The following is a 24,640-nucleotide window of genomic DNA, read 5'->3' as shown; positions in this document are numbered from 1 at the left end:
CCTCTCGGGTGATCACGGGCTCTACTTAGTAATGGAAACTGGAGTTTAGAAACACACAGGTTCATACAATTTCACTTAAACAAACAAAAACAAAACGTACAAAGTAGAAATAAATGTGATACACCTACAACTTTATAATTGTTCGTCGATGGAAGGCTGATTAAAATGTCGTTTGCAAATACAGTTATCCTGGCATCTAAATGTTATTTTAAAGTCTTCTTTCATTTAAAAGGTAGGGTACTTACATAAATTATGCAGATTAGGAATATGGACCCGCCCTAGATTAGCCACGTGGGTTTCGATGTGCGCGTCTCCAGCCATAAAAGGAAAAACACTCCCAAACTGTTTCACGTGCAATGTGATACACGTCTCTATATTTTCAAACATGCTGGGTTGCAATGCTTTGTAAAATCTAGAAAGTACAACCTATATGGTAGGCATACTATTTTTTTATTTTTTTTTATTCACATGTTGGATAATAAAATTGTCTGGGTTCTGATATGTGGAGTCATGTAGGGTGACAAAACACAAACAGACAGACATGTACCATTAAAAAAAAAACAACTAGAAAATCTTTCAAAAACCACCAAAACGGTTTTTCAAAAACCATATTCATTTTTTTATTGTCTGTACCGCTTATCCGATCTATCATCGAGTCACGGGGTCGTCCTCGGGCATCAAGGCAGGATACACCCATTCAATCACACACTACAGGCAATTTAGACTCCAATCAGCCTAGAAGCATGTCTTTGGGCTGTGGAAGGAAACCGGAGCAAACCCACCAAGCACGTGAAGAACATGCCACATACACAGTGAGTGGGAGTGAGACTCAAACCCAGGACGCTGGAGGTGTGAGGCGAACATGCTAACCACTAAATCACAGTTTATCTAATTAATCCATAGGTCCCCAACCATCACAGTTGAGTGTTGCTTAACCCTTCGCTGGGTAAAAGGACAGGGGTACTCTAGGACCAGATTTGGTAACCTGTGCTGCTGTTAAACCAGTAGTCATTGCTGCTGAGATCATAGCTTATCTAGTTCTATGCAATAATCAGTCCCGTACCAATGTTACCATACACAGAAAAAAAACCCCACAGATTATAACCAGCAATTTCATACCTACATGGCAGGTAGATTCCATAAAATGGCCAAGGCAGATGTAAATGGAATGTTGTTCAATTTTCATTTATTAAGATCCTAAAAAGTCAAGTATTCAATAGAAGAATCAAATAAATATTTACAGCAAAAACTCCAGTTTCAAAACATTGTTATGTACATAAATCCACACAAAAATATATTCAGTTCTCTTCAAACAGAGCAATCATGATGCTAGCAAATTTTTTGGATACTTGACTTTCTCAATTGTTCACTGCAAGCACATGCACACGCATGGACATCCAGCACACACGCAGAGATTTTTCTTAATTGAAGGTCATGCTTTAATCATCTAGGCCTGGGGTTTCTCCTTGTTGAATACGTGATGCAATTCTGATGGCCTCCTCCAGTGAAGGCTGATCACTGAGCTACAAAACAGAAACAACAGAGATATGTATTGCAATGCCTTCTTGCACTGAACAAAATAAATCATTTTATGTAATATTTGGGGTTGTGCAGAAGAAATTTATGTGGAAAAACCTTTTAGGACTCTAGCAGCCTGCACCAGAATGTCGATGCATTAGCAAGAAGTGTTTCATGTATATTCATTACCCTTTTATAAAGCATGAGTGGGAAAAGGTGTGGACATGTTTGAATGAATTTAGATTGGCACAGATTTTAATCTAATTGTTTTCTAGTTTCAACATATTTATCTCATGATTTACCCCTTATGCCCTAAAATTGCTTGAAAACATATCTACTTCAACTCAGTGCCCACTTCAGTCAGTAGTAGGGCTCTCTAATCAGATATAATTGACGGGTCAGTCTGAGATGGTTTGATGATTAGACATTAAATGAGTTGTATTAAACCACAATTATAACCAGATCCAAATAAGGAATTAATCGAGACAGAAATTGGATGATATTGCTGTTTTTTTTTTAAGCTTGAGTGAAACGTAAATCCAACTGTCCACCTCTAGAATAGTCATGAAAATCCTTAAACATTTCGGGCATTTTAAATATTAACTCTCTCTCTCTCTGCTCCAGGGGCGCTGTATCATGGCTGACCCTGCGCTCTGACCCCAACCTCCAAGGATGGGATGTTCGAAGAAAGAATTTCACTGTGCTGTAATTTATATGTTACAAATAAAGGCTATAAATTGGTAAAATAAATCAGCTATAAAACCACAGGAACTCCAGCTAAGAACAGTGTTTTACTTAAATCCAATTTGTTTTCCACACCCTTCTACCATAAATACCACTGTCTTGATCCCCTTAAACAAAGGACAGGGGTAATTTGTCAGCTCCACCCCCAATAGGATTTAGGTTGGGTGAAAATCCCCACATTGCTTGCTTAAAGGCTTGGTAAATACCATTCTAACACCAAATGCCTTTTGTGGTTATGTACCTGCACAGCAATGTGTGTGCCATTCGAGGTAGCCAGCAGAGTAACTGGATGTGGGCTAGTGGATACCACCGGCCGCTGCTGCTGCTCCTGGACCAGCTCTCCATCCTCAGTCTGGAATACAGACAGATCGGGCGTAACAATTGCCACCTACAACACAAATACAAAACAAGACACATTAGCAAATATATGGGACAAACATATACATGTTTGTTTATTTCTCATCCACCTCATTGCATTGGTTTGTACCAAGTTCAGTGCTGAACGAATGTAAATACAGATAGCACCTTTAGCAAAAGAATAATCACTCGAAAAATCTGGAACAAATGTCAGCCAGTACCTGTCCTTCTGTGCCATCTGCAGAAACCATAGTGACAGAATGACCTTCTCCTGAGGAGAGCATTGCCTCATGGGCAGGGATGGTTATAGTTGTTCCTTCTTGTGTAACCATCGTTACTGTGCCACTCATATCTGCCTGAGAAAAAACCTGAATGGACAGTAAAAGTATTAGTTATTCTTTGTACTACATTATCAGGTACAATGTTGACCACTGGCAGTATTCATCACAGAAAATGTTCAATTTTCTAAAATGCCCCTTCGTTATCGGAAAAAAAAAAGTTTCAGATCCATGACAGGGCCAAGAAACTTATTTAAAAAATATGTAATGAAAATGGGTAGCAAGGACAATATTAACTTGCCAAAAAAAAAAAAAAAAAAATACGATCAAGTGATTTCCAGAATATTCAGAACAAAATTTTCATACAGAAAAATGACAACACTACTTTTCTATTTCTGAATCTCAAAACGATGAATAATTAGTCTTTATAAAACTAAATATTACACAAACACACAAACAGATGTTTAATCATAATATGTAATCAAAATATAAATCATAAATGTAATCACCATAATATTAAACAAAACAATCAGAAGTACCCAACAGTGCCCAATGAGTAGGGTTGCAAAATGTCCATCTTGGTGAGTAGTCATGTAAATTACATGAATATTACACAAATTTATATTTAAAACTTTCGTGTGCTGTGTGTAATCTATTGTGCAACAAAACTTTACCATTGTAAAAACAAATACACTGACCGAGCAAACATTTAGGTGAGATAATTAAAACAAAAAAACAAAAAACACTGTCTAAAAAAGACCATCCCTCACACACAATCCCCCTTGGTCACTTAAGGGGGGAATTCGCCCCTATTTTCCAGGATCTGACCATCACAAGAATATTGTAGCCATAGTTCTGCATTTGAACCTGAAGATTACATCGATTCAAGTAAATTTTGATATTACTTGTGTAAATATATTTGATCTATAGTTTTAAAGTTTAACTAGCAAATACAAAATGTGTTTATACAATAGCTAGCTATCCAGTAAATCAGATAGGCTAAATGTAAGCTAGTTAGCACTATTTCATTGACAATTTATGAGGCTAGATATCATGTGCTAGCTAGCTCAAGCTGTGATGTTCTTTCTTCTACCTTTTGCTAGCCAGTTTTCTGTCATCATACAAAAGTACAGTACTGCTAAAAGTTTGGACATATCATTATTTATCATTTTTGAAAGAGGTCTCTTATGCTCATTAAGCCTTGACCAAAAATATTGTGAAAATTTATTACAATTTAAAATAATGATTTTCTGTTTTAATATACTTTAAAATATAATGTATTTCTGTGATGCAAAGCCAATACTCCAGTCTTCAGTGTTACATGATTTCCCCAAATTTCTAAATTAATGAAAATAAAATTCCCATAAATTCCTGTTAAGTTTCCAACTTGGAATGTTTCCAAAATTCCCAAGATGAAATTCCCATGAGAATGTTCCCGTTCCCTTTGCAATCCTACTAATGAGTCATTTTAATTGGATAAAGAGCTCCAAAGTGGGCTAAATGGCCAGACTTATGCTACCTTTTTCAGTTTCATTGCACTTTGTCAGAAACATCACTTGCTCAATTTCCAGATTATTCTAAAACAGTTTCTTTATGATGCGGGTTCAGGAATTTTTACTTCTTTTTTACTACTGTCAATATTATTAAAGCTAATTTTGTTCTGATGAATCAATGCAGAACCAAAGTACCATATGACTGAATTATACATATTTTATTTTCAACTGCCCCAACCTGCTGTGTGCCATCCTGAGATATGAGTGCTACGTGCTGCTGACTCATGATCTCTGTTCCTCCTGAAACTTGCTCTGATCCTCCATCCTCCTCCACCACAGCAGGCGTAAATGTTAATGCAGGGTCATCAATGGCCTCTGAACAAGATATTAACACAGAGTCAGGTCTGGTGAAAAAGAGCAATACAGTAAAAACAATATGCTCAAAACTAGGGTTTATTACAGTGGTTCTCATCTCTTTTGTGTCTAACTGTAAGTGCACAAACAATTCACATCACAGACCCTTGGAACTGACCCTAAACCATACTATAGTAACCTCAGATTCTGCACCTAAAACCCTTTTGCTTTGCTAATACGCTTTTGTGTTTATAATGTTATCATTACATCAAGACATTTAATAATTATGTGGGCAAATACACTTTTGTACAAAGATTTGGTAATAAAGCTTTCCTTTCATTTTCACCAGCAGTTGTTTTTAAAAGATCAGTTAATACCACAATACAGTGGTACCTCTGTGTTTGACCTTAATTCGTTCCAAAATCTGTCTGAATACCGATTTGGTCGAATTATTTTTCCCCATAGGAAATAATGTAAAATGAATTAATCCGTATCAACTCGATGGTTGATCTCACAACTTTCGATGATTGATCTTCACAACTGATGCCTGATTTCCTCTTTTTCGGAGACATGGCTACTGACATTATACCACAAAAGATAGCGTGGGGTTATAACACAAGCACTCACAGATGATGCTTTAAGAACAGATGACCCGTGTAAACTGCTTCATCTCTATTGTCTACGCCAGGGTACGCCACATGGAAAGCGTGTGTGGCATGGGCATCGCTAGGCCATTTTTAGGGGGGGCTTTAACCCCCCTAACATTTCTACCCAGCCCTCCTAAAATTGTGCGATTCTCCATAGACTGTACACAAATTCGTGATCACCTCAGTCCCCTTTAAATTTCATATGAAAACGGCTTTTCCCCAATCTTTCAGCACGTTCATCAATCCACAGACCGCGACGTCACAGAGCAAGGATCAGAGGATGTGTGTGTGTGTGTGTGTGTGTGAGATCAGGGAAACTCGTATGTGGCTTGTTCAGTACTCAAATGTTATACACATCTATGCAATACAGTGGAATGCTGCAATTAGTTTACAATCCTACCCTGTTAGTCAAACCTTTATTTATTTATTTATTTTTTAATTTTTACTATTATACCCTAATTGTTGGCTGAGACCCCCGTAAATGAAAATCCCAGAACCGCCCCTAGTTCTTTTCAGGTCGGTTTGAACACAGAAAAATATTTTCGAAAACTGATAATTTGTGTCGAAAATACAGTTCACATTAACATTCGTTCAAATTTTGTTCAAAATGTTGATATTCGTTGCAATCCTGTATGAAACAAGAACTGGCGTTCCTGACAGTCGAGTCGTACACCGGAAATATTTTCGTACGTTGAGGTCAAATTGACTCGAAAATTCGAACACAGGGGTGGTCGAGGACCGAGGTACCACTATACTATGAAGTTTTAGATTATGTCTTCAGTGAAAAATTTAAACCAGGACAACTGATAAAGCTTAAAAGTATTAAAAACAGCTCCAACGTAGGTGACAGACCAGGGCCAGTTCAGAGGTTTTAGTCTCAAAGGTTCTAATCATTTTTATTTGTTTTGCACTAACCTGTAGGTTGCTCAAAGTAGGCCTCCTGCTCCTCCTCAATAGGCTCGGTGTCATTGTGTGCAGTGCGTTTGTGCATGGCTAACGTGGAGATCTGCTTGTAGGTCTTCCCACAGTGGTTGCAGTTGTAGGGCTTGCAAGGAGTATGGACAACATGGTGCTTATAGAGACTGGAGTACTCAGTGAAGCGCTTATCACAGCCAGGCACAGTGCACACATATGGCTTCTCACCTACAGATGCAAACAAAATTTAACTAATTATTAAATAGGGTTTTGCAAAATTGTTGCTTTTGTATTAGCGCTCCAATACTCATGTCTTTATTAAAATGTAGTAGAAAAACAGACGACACCTGTGTGAATTCTCATGTGGTTTTTGTAGTTGGTGGCGCTGGCAAAAGCTCTTCCGCAGTTGGGTTCAGAGCAGTAGTACGGGCGCTCACCCGTGTGTGTTCGGATGTGAACTTTTCGAATATTTGATGTGGTGAAAGATCTCCCACAACCTTCAAATGGGCACTTGAAAGGCTTTTCACCTACAGATACAATCATGTAGGAATGTTAAACCACAAACACTTTTACAACATAAAAAACATGTAATTATTGGATAACCGTAAATGTTACTTATGGGCTTAGGCAGTATACTGACTACAGATAACTCACCAGTGTGTGTTCGTGTGTGTTTTTGTAGGTCTCCAGATGTCTTGAAAGATTTAAGGCAATTGAGCTCCTGGCAGCGATATGGTTTTTCACCAGTGTGTGTTCGAACATGACTTTTTAGGCCATATCCTGTTAGTCAACATAAAAGCATGAATATGAATAATTGGACAAAAAAAAAAAACAACAACAAAACAAAACACATTAAGGTGCATCTGAATGTGATACAGTACCTGTCGCAAACTTTTTTCCACATCCCAGATGATCGCATATGTAAGGTTTATCCCCAGTATGTGAACGTTCATGTACCTTTTCAAGAGAAATGAATGACGCATATAACTTTGAGTCACAGTAATCGTGAGATAATCAAGTACATAATTAAAAATGTTTACTAAAACAGCAGTCATAAATGATCACCTTTAAATGATGTGCTGTTGTGTAGAGTTTTCCACAGCCCTCATGTTCACAGCGAAAGGCCTTTTCCCCAATATGCTGCACTCTTGGTGATCTGCCCTCCTGACCCTGGAGTACAATCTGATCACACAGGACACAACAGTCGCACACAAACAAATCAAATGACAAAGTCCAAAGAAAACTGCAAAGAATGGAAAAACTGATCAGAAATAATACAGAAGACTGCACCTGCATGTGCACACTGCCATCAGAGTCACCTCTACTGAGCAGCCCTGTGCCACATTCTGTTCCCTCCATCTGAAAGAGCAGTTCAGGTGAATTAGAATTGCTTCAAAATTTCAGTGACTTCACTTTAATACCATAGCAGACAATCATATTGTGGCTTGAGTGTTTTTTTTTTTGGATGAGAGGTTTAATTGTAACCTTGGCAGAATACTGTTCCAGCACACTGATGGTGTCAGGGTCAATTGCGCCTTCTGCTTGCAGGTCTGCCACTGTGCCATCAGCTTGAATAGCCAGAATGGTGCTTGTCTGGGGCATGTGCTGGATATAGGCAGTCGTGCCATCCTCCAACTGTACAGCCTGTAATCCACCCTGATCATATGTTTCTGAAAACAAATATATTATTACAGACTTTAGTCAAAGGACACCTTTACACATGCAGCATTTACGACATTTGTTAGGACATATTTAACCATGTGTAATTCAAATACAGTGAGAAAATAACATGACCATATTTAAACATATTAGGTTTGCACAATACAAATTGAATGCCAGAAGACAGATCAGAAGTGCTACATGTTTATAATGAATTATAAATATCTGGGTCAAAGAAGACAAAAATGTCGAAATACAGTAATGTTTCTAATTTACCCATTTTTTCAGGACTGGTTCCAAGTTCTACATTCTTGGTTGAAAACATTGTTTCGCATGTTTGAAAAAGGTTTGTTTACATTTGTTGCCTAGTGACTGAAAATCATTTTTTAACTTGCAACAAAAATCACAAAAAATTCCAAACAGAGTTTCAGTTTCACTCTGATTCAGACTGGGGCGGGGGGGACACAGAATTGAATAGATGACAAAGCATCCTAAAGAAAGTATATTATTTGTCATAATAATTGTTGTAACAAAACAAGAACTACTTGCATAGATGTTACCTTTGGGTGCATGAATGTATGCCGTTGTCCCGTCCTCCAGTTGCACAGTTTGGCCATCCTCTAGTCTTAGACCTTCTCCAGCTGAAAGTTACATAAAGGTTAAAAGATTCATCTTGAGTCATTAAGGAGGTGTAAAGTATGCACATGTTGCATAATAAATGAATCATAAATGAAGTAAATAACCCGAGTTAATTTTAGGCCTGTGGAAGGTACCTGCTTTTGGCATTGGAAGATGCTGTACATACGCCGCAGATCCATCCTCCAACTGGATCACCTGTCCTTCCATTATCTTGTTATCTTAAAAATAAAATGAAATTCATTAAAAAAAGATTAAGAAACCTCTTGCTTCTTGAAATATATATCTTAGAACGCTCATTGAATTAAGTGAAATGTATGCAAATAGAAATGATATGATATAATCCTATTTCTATACCTTTAGGGCTGTGCTGTATGTATGCAGTGGAGCCATCTACTAAAGTTACTGCCTGCAAACTCACTGTATCCATTCCCTCAATGTGGTCACTGTCTGCAAAGCAAAAGTTGCGAGTTATACAGACCTGTATAGGAAACAATGACGGTAACACATCGGACAGCAAAAATACTTAAAAAATGTAAAAAAATAAAAATAAAATAAATAAAAAATGTTGGCCCACCTGCAACTGTCACAGCCTCAGTAAGGCAAAGAGTGACCTGCTGTGGATCACCCTCAACACTTTGGAACTCCATGCTCTGGGTGTCCCGATTCAACTGGGCCAAGAGCATGGTCTACCTGTGAAAAGCATCCAATCAACACGTTTATAATTGCAAGTGAAAATATATTGGTAATGTCTGATGAACAACAAAAAGTTGCTCGGGGTTTAAGGGAATGCCTATGTCCATTTTTAATCCCAATTTTTTTTATGAGGAGCAAGGTTGCAAGGGCAATACAGTGTATACTGCAAATTCCATTTAAAAGCAACTTTTACTCATATTAAATGCAGTATCTGTCGTTGGAAGACACCTCATAGCTTCAGAGCCCAGACTTTTTAAGGGACTCCCACTGTCCAAAAATATACAAGTTAGGATATTCGAATTTTCCCATAGCTGTGAATGTGTGTATGCATGGACTGAATTAATTTGGGGCAAACTTTTCCCATTTTCCTGGTTTAGGTTCAAGTTTCACCATGACTCTTACCAGAATAAACCACTTAGGATGAATTAAACATCTGTAGCAAATTTTTCTAATTCAATTATTAATATTTAAACTACTAAAAGGCTCTGAAGTATGAAGTAGTGAAGTATGGTTTTGACTAAAGATCATGTTATTTATATTCAGTGACACAGGACTACCAAAAGTAAGGGAGAACTTTCCTGGAATTAGAAAACTTTGAGTTGTGTCGTTTTAAGGCTTAAGACCAAGTAATATTAGGTGACCTTTTAAAATGTCATTAAACTGTGTGAAAATCATCCAACCAACACACAAACACAACTTAACCACACAGCTATTATAGCAAATATTTCACGAACGCCTGTTCTTATGGTTTTGAAACGACAGTTTTGGAAAACCTTAAAGTTATGAATTCACTCTGAGGAGCCAAGACACCAACTGACAAACATTTACAATTCTATTAAAATCTTCATGGGGAAAAAAAATGAACAAATAAGCCTTTTCTATATCCTCGAGACTGCATCAACTAAAAGAGAACGCGCCTTTCCTAGCTAGCTAACCACTTTAGCCTAGCTACGCGAAACATCTTTCCACTCAGCACCTTCAGCTCTATATCCCAGTCCTGGCAAGACAAGAAAAAAGTGTTGCAACTACAATTTTATAAAAAGAAAAATAAACGTTAATTTGTCCTTTTGCGTTAAATGTGTACAAAGCTAGCCGGGCAGCTAGCAAAACACACCTCGCTAGCTCCTCAGTAAGCAGCTAGTTCGGCTAGTTTGACATGTTAGCAAATACGCTAAGACGTCAAGGTTTTAAATGTGTTTAAGATCTGCGCGAGGCTCGTGTGAAATCCGGCGTTCTACTAGTTTGTTACGGGGGAAAAAAATAATAGATTTATGTTTTATGATTTTTAAAGTTTAAAATGTTCTACAGCTGTAAGTGAAAGATGCGGTAAGCGAGCGCTAGCTCCGTTAACTTGAAGAAACACAACAGGAAGGTTAACAACGTTGTAACCGATAAGAACAGCGTGTCCAATTGCCACAAATAAATAAAACATTGTTTCCCGATGCAATCTGAATAGTTTTTATTGAAAACAAGCTTCCTCCGGAACTCCCACGATATCTCCATAGCTGCCTTCTCCCGCTCGGCACTGACTGAGGAAATAAGGCACACTGGGTAAAAACACATTTATATACTAACCTCCAAAAATTTTCCAACAATCCCTTCGTTCGACCGCCATGCATCAGGGCAGGAAACGCTCGGCAGAGAACACAACCCCGGAACATGAATAACCGCGCAATGCCCGGCGGAGGGCGGGATGTTTTCCGGCACTGCGCGCATTCTATTGGCTGGAAAACACAAAGAGGCGTTTAGTCTCGTGTTTCGATTGGCTCCGAATATTTTAACGCCTTAATATCAGAGAGTATTCAGAGTCAGGGGCACCATGATAACGCCATTCTGGTCTCTCTCTCGTATTGTTTGGCGCTTAATAAACACGAGCAATATCTAGGTACATAAGGAGAATATGTTTTTATTTCCCGACGAGTGCGGGTTACTATTTCTGAACGCTTTTTACGTTTGGACGTGTGAAATGTCCTGATATCACTTGGTGAACGACCAAAAAGTTGTAAATGCGTGTCCGCGGCCATTTTGAATTCCATGTTGGTCATAAGCAGTGAGGCTGTATGGGCAATGCAGTACACAGGGAATGCAGTCTACAGGTGCTCACTTCTGCTCGATGTGTGCACTATATATTACAACATTTTCTGTATTTTTTATGGGTGGTTGTTTGCCTAATATATATTTAAAGCATTCACATATATAATTAAAAAAAACAGTGAAGGGAAAACATAAATATATACGTTTTTAAATAAGTGAATGCTTCTGATTTCTAGTAGCCCACCAGCCACTCACGACTTATTGTAATATTTCAACTGTCCTAATCTTAATAAAAACATTTCCAGCGACATGAAGTTAAAACTAATGTTATAAGTTGCTTTTTTAAACGGAATGAAAAAAATTTAATATGTTATGCTAAATATGTCAGTGCTTATGTCCTGCTAATCACATATGTACTATACGGCCTAAATTGTGTGAACCCCAATCATCACACCTATTCCAGTCCAAAACTAGAGCTATTAGTCCCCCTTTTGCTGCAAAAACCTCCACTATATATATATATTGCCAGAAGTTTTGGGACATATTCCTTTACATACACATGAATATAATATGGAGTTGGCACGCCCTATGCAGCTATTCAACTCTTCTTGGAAGGCTTTCAACAAGGTTTAGGATTGTGTTTTGACCATTCCTCTAGAAGCACATTTGTGAGGACGGTGGACGAGAAGGCCTGGCTCACAGACTCTGCTCTAATTCATCCCAAAGGTGTTCTATGGGGTTGAGGTCAGGACTCCTTCACACCAAATTCGCTCATCCATGTCTTTACGGACCTTGCTTTGTGCACTGGTGTACAGTCATTTTGGAACAGGAAGGGGTCATCCCCAAACTGTTGTCACAAAATTGGGAGCATGAAATTGTCTAAAATGTCTTGGTATACTGAAGCATTAAGAGTTCTGTTCACTGGAACTAAGAGGCCAAGCCCAACCCCTGAAAAACAACACCTGAATTCAATAATTTGGAGGGGTGTCCTAAAACGTTTGTCAATACACTGTATATATATATATATATATATATATATATTTCACAGTTAAATTCTTTTCTTCACATTTCACAGCTTGTTAAGAAGCTGGGGTCATCATGTGGAATATTTGGAATGCTGCTGTGGGGACTGTTGCTCATTTAGCTGTAAGAGCATTAGTGAACTTCAGATGAAAATCAGATGAAAATGCCTTGCATTCTAAGTCACCCTAAAAGGGGGTCAGTGGGGTCTCAAATTCTAAAATACCTGCTCTACGGAAGGGAAAGATATACAAAGATATTCTAGACAAATTTGTGCACCCAGACTTTGGGCCAACAGTTTGGGTATACACAGTTGTGCACATACTATTGGCCAGTGTTGTTTAACATGCAATGTTGTTGCCTAAACTCTTGCTAAACTCTTTGCTTAATAAAGTCCAGGTGGAATAGCCACCTCTAAAAAAGCCCATCATTCAAAGTTAAAGTCATTTAAAGTCATGTTGATAATTATTCAGTGGAATTTTATAGATCACAGCATTAGTAGTTGATTAGGTGACTAACTGACCAACTGACTTTAACTAATGTTAAGTTTATCGGTTTCTTTGTTTACATTGGAATACAGATTACGCCTATATACAGATGCCAAAATCTATAGATATATGTGTGATTACTACAGACAATTTCAACACGTTTCCCTGCACTTATAAGTTAACAGACATAGAATAGGATAGAATAGAATAGAATAAAAAAAGATCTTTACTCCAAACTGACTTGTAAATGTAATGTGGCTACATAATATGAATTAAAAAAACTACCAGAAGCACCCTGAGATTAAAGAGATTAAAAAGCTATAGGTTAATATTTGCTAAGCCTTCTTTTGGATTGTCTGGGAAATATTAAATAAAATCCTTTGTACTCTCAATCTAAGTGTCTGGAGGTATATCACACAAAACAGAGAGAACAAATACTGTAGGTAAGTCATTCTGGTATATAGAGCTTATTGTCTGATTATTAATAAGCATGAATAATATCCATGTTGTAAAGCAGAGTAATTTTCTAGTTGTCTACCCACATGTCTTACCATGGAGATATAAACATAGTAACCACTGCTTTTAGTGAGAAATAAAAAACAGGCATGCTGTATAAAAAAATATGGGGTGGTCCATGACCCTTCACTGTGTGCCAAAAATTATTATTTTTTGTGTAATAGTATGGCTTGAAGTGTGTTATTTCACTGATAACAGTGATAACAATTACACCACTTAATGTGTCATTCTGTTAAAGAATGACACATTATGTTTTTTTTCACAACACCTCATGTGTTGATGCAGTCTACCATACTGGATTAACAGCAGAATAAAACGCGATATTAAATCATGTTTAACTTAGATATGGTAAGTGTTCAGTGCTAAATGCTCAGTGCCAAATGTAGAAAATTCAGCATAGAGGACACATTGTTGACAACAGACTGAATGTGGATTTACTATTGTTCCTTGAATCACCTGATTGCTTCTTCTGCTCTTGTGCATTAAGGACTCTCCAGAAAAAAAGGATAATTGCAGAGTCCCAATTCTTTTATTAGGTTTTGTGCAAAGCTGGATATTCCTGTATTAAATAACAAATCAAAATGTAGTTGTGATTGCCTTGGACAGTTTGCAAACTTGGTTAATTTATTCTAATACATTTTCACAAAAGATCACCTGGACCTTTCCTGTTTTCTGCTGTCCATTTTCGGCAAGCTTTTGCCCACTGTAGACTCAGATTCCTGTTTTTGGCTGATGGAGTGGAACCCAGTGCTCTCAACAGTTGTGTACATTATTTACACCGACCAGGCATAACATTATAACCTGCCTAATATTGCGTTGGTCCCCCTTTTGCTGCTAGAACAGCCCTGACCTGATGACATGCACTGTGTATTCTGTTACCTTTCTATCAAAACCAGCATTAATGTCCAGTAATTTGAGCAACAGCAGCACGGGCCAGCCTTCACTCCCCACGTGCATCAATGAGTCTTGGTTGCCCATAACCCTGTCACTGGTTCACCACTGTTCCCTCCTTGGACCACTTTTGATAGATACTGACCACTGCAAACTGGGAACACCCCATAAGAGCTGCAGTTTTGGCCCTTGTCAGACTCGCTCAAATCCTTACTGTTTCTAACACATCAACTTTAAGGACAAAATGTTCACTTGCTACCTAATATATCCCACCCACTAACACAGGGGTGTCAAACGGTATCCACAAAGGGCCGGTGTGGGTGCAGGTTTTCATTCCAACCGAGCAGAAGCCACACCTGAGTCTACTGAAAGCCAAGATCAGTTGATTGAACAGGTGGAATCAGGTGTGGCTTCTGCACGGTTGGAATGAAAACCTGCACCCACACCGGCCCTTTGTGGATACCGTTTTACACCTGTGCACTAACAGGTGCCATGATGAGGAGATAATCAGTGTTATTCACTTCACCTGTCAGTGCTCATAATGTTATGCCTGATCAGTGTATACTGTATATTGTATGCATGGATAAGTAAGAATTTCACTGCACGTTGCAAACTGTTATTTGTATTTATTTATTTATTTATTATTTAAATCGACATTATAAGGGAAACTTTATTGTGAAGTGTAGTTTCCCGTGGTTTTATTACCGTTGAGAGATAATGCTCATCAGCAGCTAGTCGCTGTGGTTGGGTGAGGAATAAACGGGAACTCCTCCGCCGCCTGTCGGTGTTTGTATAAATGGCGGGCGCGCGCCTAGAGACGCGGACAGGAGCGCGAGCGTCATGGACATCAGTAAGGCGGCGGCTTTACGGCGGCAGCGCAACATTAAACAATCTATTCAGTTTTTACACAAGGATTCCGCCGACTTGCTGCCTTTAGATGGCCTCAAGAAACTCGGGACGTCTAAAGAAGGGGTGAGTTATGTAGGCTGTCCGAATAAAATAATTTTAACTGGACATACACAACAGAGAACCTACATGGTGTAACTACAAAAGTGGTATGATCCAAGGTCTTTAACTGAACCGGATGTTAAGCAGTTATAATACCATTAAAGTATTTGGATGTTTGCAAGGTTTTAGAGGGAAGGCTTGTTAGTGCAATACTAGAAACACAATGACGTCATAGATCAGTCCTGGGGATACCCTGTTTGTAATACACCCATTGCGTCAGTAGCTAAAAACAGTAAACAGTAGCTAAATCTTGCAATAATAAAAAGAATATGAATTCTTTGAAATACAAGGTTGAGAAACTATTGGGCACACGTTAAACCAGTTAGTTTGATTGCTTGTTGTTTACTTAACCCTGAACACTGTGCTTCTTTATTGTGTTTCCTTTAAGTAACCCCTTTTAAAAAATAAATATACAAATCATAAATACAATAAACACTTAAAGTTCAAAAAAAAAAAGTTATACATTTCTACATCGGTAATGGAATATGCTACAGTGATTCAACAATAATGTGGCAGACCAGCAGTTTCTACGACCGGAGAATGCTTGTTTGCTTGTTTCTTTATAGAGTATCAAAAGCAAATTGTGATCCTTGTAATCATGACCTCATACATAGCCTATAAAACGATAGCATGTTTGTCCTCTGGCCATTCTCTACAACCCAGATTATACTGGCCCAGTGACCCAGGCAATCGTCGACTCACTCATAGACATATATTGTTCATTCAATAGTTTTTTTCAACTTATCAGCTACTTCATTCATGTTAAGTAGCCTTTATTTGTCACACATATATTACTGCACAGTGAAATTCTTTCTTCACATATCCCATCCTTGGAGGGTTGGGGTTTAAAGCACAGGGTCAGCCATGATGCAGTGCCCCTGGAGAGGGATGAGGTGGGGTTGGGGGGTGATTGGATTGGGGGCCTTGCTTAAGGGCCCACCGGTGGCAGTTTGGTAGTGCTGGGGCTTGAATCCCGATCTTCGGATAAACAACCCAGAGCCTTAACCACTTGAGCTACCACTACCCCAACTCTTACACACAATCATTCATTTTTAATGAATAAGCAACTCAGCAAAACCATTGACCTACTAGCATGTTTTTGGCGGTGGGAAGAAACTGAAGAACTCAGATGAAACCCTTGCAGACACAGAGAGAATATGCAAAAAAGCTGCACGCAGACAGTAATCCAATCTCAGGATTGTAACGGTTACACTGAAACAGTGAGACAGCAACGTTATAGGCTGCACCACTTTTCCATCTCACATGCATGCTTAACCTAAAGCTCTATTAATCTAAGAAGAAAACAATCTAACGAATATTTAGCTGAGCTAACACAAATTGGGCAAACATAATTATGAAGTTCCTTGTAGGTCATGCAACATTATTTTGCTATTGATATATTTATAGAAACATTTGTTTTGTTAGGAAAATTTGCCTTTTTGCTACAGAACCAGTTAAGATTAAGTAAGAAAAAATGGCAGAACCAATCTACAGGGTAAAACACCACATTCTGTAAATACCTGCAGTTGTGATGAAGATCTGCATTTTCTTTATTGTCACTGAGATTAAAATAGCCACTAACACCAGGTTACATGGCAGAAATATGAGCCAAGAGACTTAACTCAATGTTTTTATAGAAAAAAACAGCATTTTCTGAATTGTATGTTGCTATTTTGCAAGATTCGTTAAGTTCATTATTTTATGCAGGACTTTAGCTTTTGACTAAAGTTGAAGATACATCAGTTTAATTATTTATCTGAGATACACTATTAGCCTAATTTTTTTTTTTCAGCAACCACACAACATTCTCCAGAGGAGGCTGCTGGAGGCCACCTTATCACGGAACAGATTGAACAACCGAAACATGAGACCACCGCGCAATCATATGGTTCAAAGCCACAGCGTGCACAGCGACACTCAAGAGGCTGAGACCGACCTCATTCAAGTCATGTGTCAGGTGAACAAAACATACTATGGTCAAGGTTGACAGTTTGTTGAGTATACCCTAGAGCATACCTGACCTTTTGGGCAAACCTCCTCATTTTTTTCCAACTCTGGTTAGTGCTTTGGGCGAGATATGATCGTTACTGTTGACACTGGCTGTACCCAAAATCTGATATCATCAGTCAGCATAGAGAATCTTGGGTAAGTATATATTCTACAAATATTTTATCATTTTTTTGCACAGTGGTTACTATACCTTTCCTCTTAAGTTATCTAACCTGAATGGTTGTATGAAGTTAAATGACATTGCCTAGCTTCAAAAGTGGTGTGAACTGTGAACCCCATAAACCAGTAGGTCCAGACTGACATTATCCCATAATTATATACATTAAGATGAGTAACTGAATAATGAACTGGTCATGGCATGTTTTAAACAGTGATAGAACTAATAATTACGTCACACTGGTTTTACAGCTTTAAGGAAATGATCATCAGTAACAAAAATGGGGATCATTTAGGACCACTCCAACACAACCTCCAAATCATAGGACACATCAAGCTGAGTTTGGTCATCGGGCAAACAGAAACAGATCTTTTATTTTCTGTTGTGGGTAAGTGCAAGATAATGCTGTTCTTAAGTATTGCAAAAATTCATGCAATTAATCTCATTCTCTAAATAATGTGTATTGCTTGTTGTAGAAACCAACAGAATGTTTATATCACTTGGCACAAAGACACTCAAGTTTCTGAAGGTAACATCTCTTTCTATAAAACCTTGGCAATAGAAGACTTGGCAACATGCTCAAAAGTATGTTTTAAGTATAATTGAATGCATTACATATATCATCCTTTACAGTGTGTTATTGACACTGAAAAGCAGATGCTTGTGTTTGGAAATTCTGTGCGTGAACAAGTCCATTTTGTTGGAAAACGTGAAAATGAAGGTTAGAATAATTTGTTGCATTTATAATTATGTTATTTGAGATATATCTTATGCTTACTGATTTTCTTATTTCTGCTCAACATTTCAGTCTCTATGGAATAAGAAGAATCTACAAATATCTACATTCTTATCTCATGAAAAGATGTATCTGTAAAGAAAATTAGTTTAAAGAGCCTGGGGTCATTACTGGAATCCATCAAGCTTGTAGGCTATCGTTATCACATATCCCTTTTTCCACTTCCTCTGTGCAGAGCTCATTATAAGCTGATTATCCTAGCAGGGAATAGCTGAAATATAAATGAAGAGCAAGTGTCATCTCTACATCCGGACTTTAATGAGCCAATCGTGTGTGTCACTAATTTGTGATTGTAGATTAAGGTTTTAGCGGCAGTAATTAAAGAACTGTAATCATGGATATACAAACAAGAATATTCGCATGAGCATTTATAGACATTTGCATATATTGAGATCTACTAAAGCAGACATTTTCAAACTTTTCCTTTGTGAGCTGCACTCCCCAGCTTTCTTTTAAGAACTCACTCTTTACCTGTAGCTACATAATATTGATTGAGATGATTGACATGATTGAGAACACTACAGAATTAGAAATATCATTTAAACCAAGCATATTTAAGTACATTTCAAAAGTAAAGTGTAATATGCTTTAAAAAAAAGTGTTTTGTATAATAATACTTTACTAGAAAGGTTTGTACTGACATCTTGTCATAGAGTATTTTGTTTGAGTACATGCTTCAATTAAATAAAGGTTAAGGATGTTAAACACATGGTTTGTTGTCCTTTAGCTATGTAATTATTATTACGAACATATGTTTGAAAATTGTATATTGTTGTTGTCCTTCGGCTGCACCCTGTTTGGGGTCACCACAGTCAATCATCTGAACCGCACAGTGTGATTGTGATGCCCTTCCTGATGCGACTTTGTCATTTTCTCCATGCTTAGAACCGGCACTGAGAGTTAACCCCTGAGTGGGTAGGTAGGTTCCCTGCTGCTGGATCACCAGGGACACTGAAAAATGGATATACATTTTCTTACTTTTATGTAATTCTACCCAAACAAACTATGGTCTGTTTTTTTCTTATTAGTAGCATTAATGTAGAGAAATATATAGAAATTCTTAAAAAAAAAAAAAGGTTTAACCCATGACTACAATCCACGCCCCTTCACTGCCCTCCATCTCCTTCTCCAATCAGGCAATGATATAATGACATACTAACACTAGTTGAACCACCATCGGTTATGAAGGCAGACCTACTATATGTGCACATGAGTGGAAATGGGAAAAACTGATGCAGTAAGTAAGTAAATAAGTTTTTGATTTGAGGCGAGGACATAAATGAGAGCTTGCTTAGAAGACCCAAGAGACCTAGGTACTGAGTACGAATGAATTAGGTCTATAATGTAAGAGGGTGTCTGTCCCATTAGTGCTTTAAAAACAATCGAAGTATCTTGAGCTGTATTTTTAAGTAAACTGGGAGCCAATGTTTTTTTTGTACCAGTTAGCAGCCTTGTGGCTGCATTCTAGACCATCTGTAAGGAATGACAGTAATCCAGACGAGAAGTAATAAAGGCGTGAATAACCTTTTCTAAGTCATTGAAATTCAGAATCGGTTTAAGTCTGGAAATGATTCTTAGCTGGTAATAACTGTTCTTAACAACAGAGCTAATTTGTTTGTCAAGACAGAGTTCAATTTTTTTTTTTTTTTACATATGGCTTGACGTATAAAGCGAGATATCCTAAATTACTGGTCAAGTGGCTTCTATTCTTAGAAGGACAAAGAATAATCACCTCAGTTTTATCATTATTCAGCTGAAGGAAATTATTTGTCATTCAACTTTAATGTCTTCAAGACAGTCCAAGAGGGACTGTGGCGAAGCTCCAGATTTTAAGAGGAGATAAAGCTGGGAGTCATCAGCATAAAAATTAAAAGAGATATTGTATAGAGTTAAAAATCACTCAAAGCTTATTCATGTCCACATTTTAAACCATTAGAGACTTAAATTTGCACTTTTTATATTCTCAAACAAACACACTGAAGCAAAAAGCAGTAGGCAAAAGCAGACATTTTCCTATTTTTCACACTTTTTTAACAAATGATTAAGCTTTTGTTTTAAATGATATTTGCAATTGTGACTTTGTGTTTGATAAAGACTCATATTTTTGGCCCTTCTGGTGTGTGACAGGTTTCACAGACATGCAACAAGAAGCCCTTTATTACCTTTAAATAACAGCTATAATCTAGCCACCATTCAGAATATAGTTTAATTAGACAACAATATTTGCTAAGAATTTATAGTGATTAATAAATTGAGCAATATGTCTCACTTTTATGATGCACCATAAATAAAATAAAATCATTTGTTGCTATAGTTGCATGCGTTGTGCTTTGTCACCACTAGATGGGCTCAGTGTCACCTTTCAGTAGCCACTGCCTCACTATAGCAACCATATTACACAACAACAAAGTCCAGTAGCCTGCAAACTGAGGGAGTATATGAACTTTCTCAGGAATCCATAAAGGTAATAATCCTTTTTTTCATTGTAATGGTATGTAATTTCAGGTTATACAAAATAGACATAGATATTAATTACAGCCCTGTGTTACAGAATGGCAACAGCTTCCATATATCAGTTCTCTGATAGACAAAGTGTCATCCCTGTGCTGATTGGGAAGGACAGGAATGTCACCTATATACTGGACACTTCTGAGGCTATGGCTGCTGTTCTGGGGACAGTGAAAAATCTGATTATTCAAAGTCTGCTTACCAAGGCTTCTCTCAGAAACTCCCTCTTTAACATCATCACCTTTTCATATAAGGTGCCTTCACATACATTCTAAATTCATGTATAATTCATAATAATTACATTTTCATACAATTGGAATTTTTCTTTTTATTTGATTTGAAAATTGTTGACAATAGTATAAATGGTGATAAGAATTGTTGTATTCAATTAGGAAAGAGTGCATAAAAGCATTTTTACTTGTGTTCCCAGACTTTTGGACCCCACTGTATATATTTTAGACATTTGACTTATATGGGCAATATTAATGAAGCAGTACTCGTCACATTATCTAACCACACCTATATGTGCCTTCATAGATAACATCATTGTCTGAGCACATGATTCCTTGCGCACCCGATACAGTGTACCAGGCCCTCAGCTGGATCCATACTCTCAGGACAAGCTCAGGAAATGATCTCATTACGTCACTCATCACAGCATTTTCTGATCCTGTCTGCCAGTCTGTCCACCTAGTGACAAACAGCCCCCCAGACAATCCGGAGAAGTGCCTGAATGCCCTATCTGCCTTTACAGCACGCCCTGTGCATATATTTTACATATCGGAAAAGCAGGATTTGGACAGCAACATTTTGGATTTCCTAAATTGCTTAACCTCTGCCACTAAAGGAAGTTGTTACAGGCTGTCTCTAAACTCTAATGCCCCAGCTGATCAGGCAAAACCCTCGGTCAGTGGTAGGGTAGGAATGTTGAAAAACCTCACCCACTGATCTATGTGATATACATTTATACCACAGCACTGTTGATTTCTTAAATCAGATTGGTCAAATCAGCTCTGACAGCTATATAAATCAGCTATATTTCAGATGATAGGTTTTAATATATTATGATGTCTATATTAACAGCTCATTTACAGGGACTAGCATGGCTGATGCTCTATAGAATCTAAGTCTAATGATAAACAGAATGAAAGCATTTTCCTATTTAACAAAGGAAGAGATATATTCATTGACATAGTGAAGGTTCTTTTGAGGTGTTTATTTAAAAATTATGAAAGCTCTTTACAACAGTTAGTTAGATTTCTGTAGTTTGCGCTTTTTGGTTCCTTAGTAACATAATAAGCTTGTTGTTCTAATTAACTTCGAGAAATAGGAAAAGGAGATGATGGAAAAGGAATGTCATTAAATGCAACTATAAACTATTAAAAATATTTATCAGAACTGTCATGGTATAAGAGATGAAATTCTTTGGAACATGAAGTTATTGTAGTTATCACACCACTGATAACTGATAATCTTTGTGTAACAGCAGACCCTGTATTTGTACTTTATACTTGCCTTAGATCAAGTTTAAGGTATCCTAAATGTTGTGCATCACTATTAATAATTATATATTTTCATTCATAACAGGTAGCCCTGATAAACTTATCAGAAAACCAGATTCAACATGTGTCATGCTCAGAGGACAGATGTCATGTCTCATGCTACAAACCATTTCATGCAGTCTGCATCTCACCTTACTGGTATGAACTCTATCTTCAAATCCAGAAGATTAAGGGTTAAGGGTTTTCAACAAGTGTGAACATATATGCACTAGGGGATTCAAGTAAACAAGGAAAAAATATTTTCTTCCAGGTGTTCCAATGGAAATCCTTTTAGTGTTACCCCGTGTGTTTTAAGGAAGGTAGCAAGAGGTGCCGAGTTCTTTCCAGGTTGCCGTGTGTTAGCAAGAAAAGAGATAGATGGATTCTATTACTTGGGGACCATTGTACACCAGCTACAGGTAAAACAAAAGAAATCTAAATGTTCTGCAAATGACTTTTCAATACATTAATAACATAAAAAATTGATTTACCCTATAGGACAGGGGAGGACTCTTTATGGTGACATTTGATAAGTGTTTGCCCAAAGATGACACCATGATGGAAATGGCATCACCTCAGTTAACTTGCCAACCTGACATGGTGAATATAACCCAGGCATATGAGCACAGTATAGTACCAGGGGACACTGTTTTAGCTCCCTGGGAACCTCAAATGAGCAGATATGGTCCTGGAAGAGTTGTTTCAGGCATGGAAGTAAGAGATCCACTGAAGGGTAAGGCTAGGTTTTGAGATGGTGTTTGAACTACTTGAACTACTAAAATAATCTCCTGAATGGGGTAAATGTAGTTGTTTTGTTTTAGGTGGAGTGGGAGAAGGACTAGTAGTGCAGTTTTGGAATGGATACAGAGTGAATGTTGCAAAAAACCTGGCTGTGTGGATACCTGCTTCTCACCATGAGCGAATAATCAGGGAACTCCAGTCTAATCTGTTCCAACCAGGATGTTTAAGCTATAGCTACTGTAATCACCTTAACTGGTCACCAGTCTGCTGCATAAATCACATAAATCACTGTCTTTCAACAACTCCCTCAATGTGCCTTTGCCCAGTCAATCACGGTCCCCTCATTAATTCATGCTTTCTCATGAACAATCACTTGAAGGAGCAGATTAACCCTGACCAAGTAAAGGAGCTGGAGATGTCTCAGGAGGTGAAGACTGATTTGTCTTCTTCAGACTCAAGTGAAGATGAGGAAGAAGTTGCAAATGAAAAGTTAAATTCCACAAGGTCAGATCTAGTGAGCCGCTCAGTGAACACAGAGATATCCTATCTGAAAAAGACCCATACTGAGCCACTGATTAGACCCGCCTGGAGGTACTGGAGAAGAGGTTCCCCTGAGCCACACCACAAAAAACCAGGTAACTGCTTCCCTATTCACAGACCATCTCTGGTTTCATCAATAGAACCAATAATCCATAACCAATAATTCATAAATCCACATGAACAACACACACTGCTAAGGTCTTTGTCAATCCAAAATGTCTCACTGTTATTTGTATGTAATTTTTTATTTAAATCAAATTTAATTATGCTTTTATTCTTTTACATTTCTTTTATAGGGCAAGTAGCCAAGCCTCCAAATCCAGGTTATTCCTCCCTTGAAATAAACAGCGATTCTGGCTATTCCTCATCCAGTTTTTCAACCACAAATCACAGTTCATTATTTGAAATGGTTCCCCATTCAGTAAGAAGAGGTATAACAGTAAGAGAAGTATTTGGCTGGAGTGTACAAAAACCACTTTCTGATGCACCATCTCCATTAGCTTTTGCAGTGAAGAAAATTTCAGCTGAACCAAACTCATAAGTCTACTTAGATAGCTCAATAAGAGATTTAGTAACTATTGATTATGGTTTTTAAATATTCCTTAAATGATACCAAGTTAACAAACAACAATTAAATATGACAAGTGCTTATTTTTAATGTCTGAATTGTTTATGTTTTGCCCCCAGCTAAGGACTATCTTGTATGTTAATAGTTATTTTGTGCTATACATGTGAATGATAAATGATTATTGACAAATCATGGCGATAAATGATATTTGTACCGTAGAATGTGCTAAATCCCAAATCTTTGTACACAATGCTAGGAAATAGCACTGTTTAACAAGAGAAGGTTGGAAACACAAAATGAACAGTGAAGGAAAAAGCTGAAAGGCTGAGATGGAAGTTATGTTGACCCCCTTCTATAAAATAAACACCTTTGTAAGCAAGACCTCAATCTTCTGTCAGGTAAGGTGCTTACAGACCTATCCGTCATTTATTACTCAGCAGTATTAACAGCAAGATATCGTTAAAATTTATTTAAAAAATAATGTTTATTTCAGCATATAAATTCACAAAAGAAAGGCAAACGTAT

At 37.6% G+C, this 24,640-nt stretch overlaps 3 protein-coding genes across 3 annotated transcripts; 2 read left to right on the top strand and 1 right to left on the bottom strand.

Moving 5' to 3' along the window:
- Positions 1-1,164: 1,164 nt before the first annotated feature.
- znf143b (zinc finger protein 143b) lies at positions 1,165-10,997 on the bottom strand. The gene is made up of 16 exons (XM_058387785.1): positions 10,873-10,997; positions 9,179-9,294; positions 8,959-9,051; positions 8,739-8,822; positions 8,526-8,606; positions 7,792-7,976; positions 7,597-7,665; positions 7,372-7,488; positions 7,188-7,263; positions 6,961-7,086; positions 6,654-6,833; positions 6,307-6,534; positions 4,629-4,765; positions 2,841-2,987; positions 2,504-2,650; positions 1,165-1,523 (listed from the first exon to the last, which is right to left on the bottom strand). The coding sequence occupies exons 2-16, from the start codon at positions 9,285-9,287 to the stop codon at positions 1,440-1,442; spliced, it is 1,863 nt and encodes a 620-aa protein (XP_058243768.1). The 5' UTR covers positions 9,288-9,294; positions 10,873-10,997; the 3' UTR covers positions 1,165-1,439.
- A 4,034-nt stretch (positions 10,998-15,031) lies between these two features.
- Positions 15,032-18,904, top strand: LOC131352165 (nuclear receptor-interacting protein 3-like). The gene is made up of 7 exons (XM_058388096.1): positions 15,032-15,218; positions 17,047-17,211; positions 17,317-17,399; positions 17,673-17,809; positions 17,898-17,950; positions 18,055-18,142; positions 18,230-18,904. Exons 1-7 carry the CDS (start codon positions 15,087-15,089, stop codon positions 18,241-18,243), a joined length of 672 nt encoding a protein of 223 aa, XP_058244079.1. The 5' UTR covers positions 15,032-15,086; the 3' UTR covers positions 18,244-18,904.
- A 1,710-nt stretch (positions 18,905-20,614) lies between these two features.
- lg04h11orf16 (linkage group 04 C11orf16 homolog) lies at positions 20,615-24,474 on the top strand. The gene is made up of 8 exons (XM_058387140.1): positions 20,615-20,681; positions 20,769-20,979; positions 21,263-21,631; positions 22,313-22,425; positions 22,538-22,685; positions 22,765-22,999; positions 23,088-23,642; positions 23,844-24,474. Exons 2-8 carry the CDS (start codon positions 20,770-20,772, stop codon positions 24,086-24,088), a joined length of 1,875 nt encoding a protein of 624 aa, XP_058243123.1. The 5' UTR covers positions 20,615-20,681; position 20,769; the 3' UTR covers positions 24,089-24,474.
- Positions 24,475-24,640: the final 166 nt, after the last annotated feature.

Source organism: Hemibagrus wyckioides, linkage group LG04 (genome assembly GCF_019097595.1).
Source record: "Hemibagrus wyckioides isolate EC202008001 linkage group LG04, SWU_Hwy_1.0, whole genome shotgun sequence".
NCBI classification, from domain to species: Eukaryota; Metazoa; Chordata; class Actinopteri; order Siluriformes; family Bagridae; genus Hemibagrus; species Hemibagrus wyckioides.
This window is presented reverse-complemented; position numbering and strand designations above follow the sequence as displayed.

What these genes read in the sequence shown, in the direction of transcription:
- LOC131352165 (XM_058388096.1), top strand. Translation starts at nt 15,087, where the DNA reads ATGGACATCAGTAAGGCGGCGGCTTTACGGCGGCAGCGCAACATTAAA. An exon ending in GTCAGCATAGAGAATCTTGG is followed by an intron (nt 17,400 to 17,672) that starts GTAAGTATATAT and finishes CTGGTTTTACAG; the next exon opens with CTTTAAGGAAATGATCATCA. An exon ending in TCTTTTATTTTCTGTTGTGG is followed by an intron (nt 17,810 to 17,897) that starts GTAAGTGCAAGA and finishes TGCTTGTTGTAG; the next exon opens with AAACCAACAGAATGTTTATA.
- lg04h11orf16 (XM_058387140.1), top strand. Translation starts at nt 20,770, where the DNA reads ATGGCAACAGCTTCCATATATCAGTTCTCTGATAGACAAAGTGTCATC. An exon ending in CTGATCAGGCAAAACCCTCG is followed by an intron (nt 21,632 to 22,312) that starts GTCAGTGGTAGG and finishes CATTCATAACAG; the next exon opens with GTAGCCCTGATAAACTTATC. An exon ending in CCATTGTACACCAGCTACAG is followed by an intron (nt 22,686 to 22,764) that starts GTAAAACAAAAG and finishes TTTACCCTATAG; the next exon opens with GACAGGGGAGGACTCTTTAT.
- znf143b (XM_058387785.1), bottom strand. Translation starts at nt 9,287, where the DNA reads ATGCTCTTGGCCCAGTTGAATCGGGACACCCAGAGCATGGAGTTCCAA. An exon ending in TGAGGCTGTGACAGTTGCAG is followed by an intron (nt 9,052 to 9,178) that starts GTGGGCCAACAT and finishes TTTGCTTTGCAG; the next exon opens with ACAGTGACCACATTGAGGGA. An exon ending in TCTTCCAATGCCAAAAGCAG is followed by an intron (nt 8,607 to 8,738) that starts GTACCTTCCACA and finishes TGTAACTTTCAG; the next exon opens with CTGGAGAAGGTCTAAGACTA.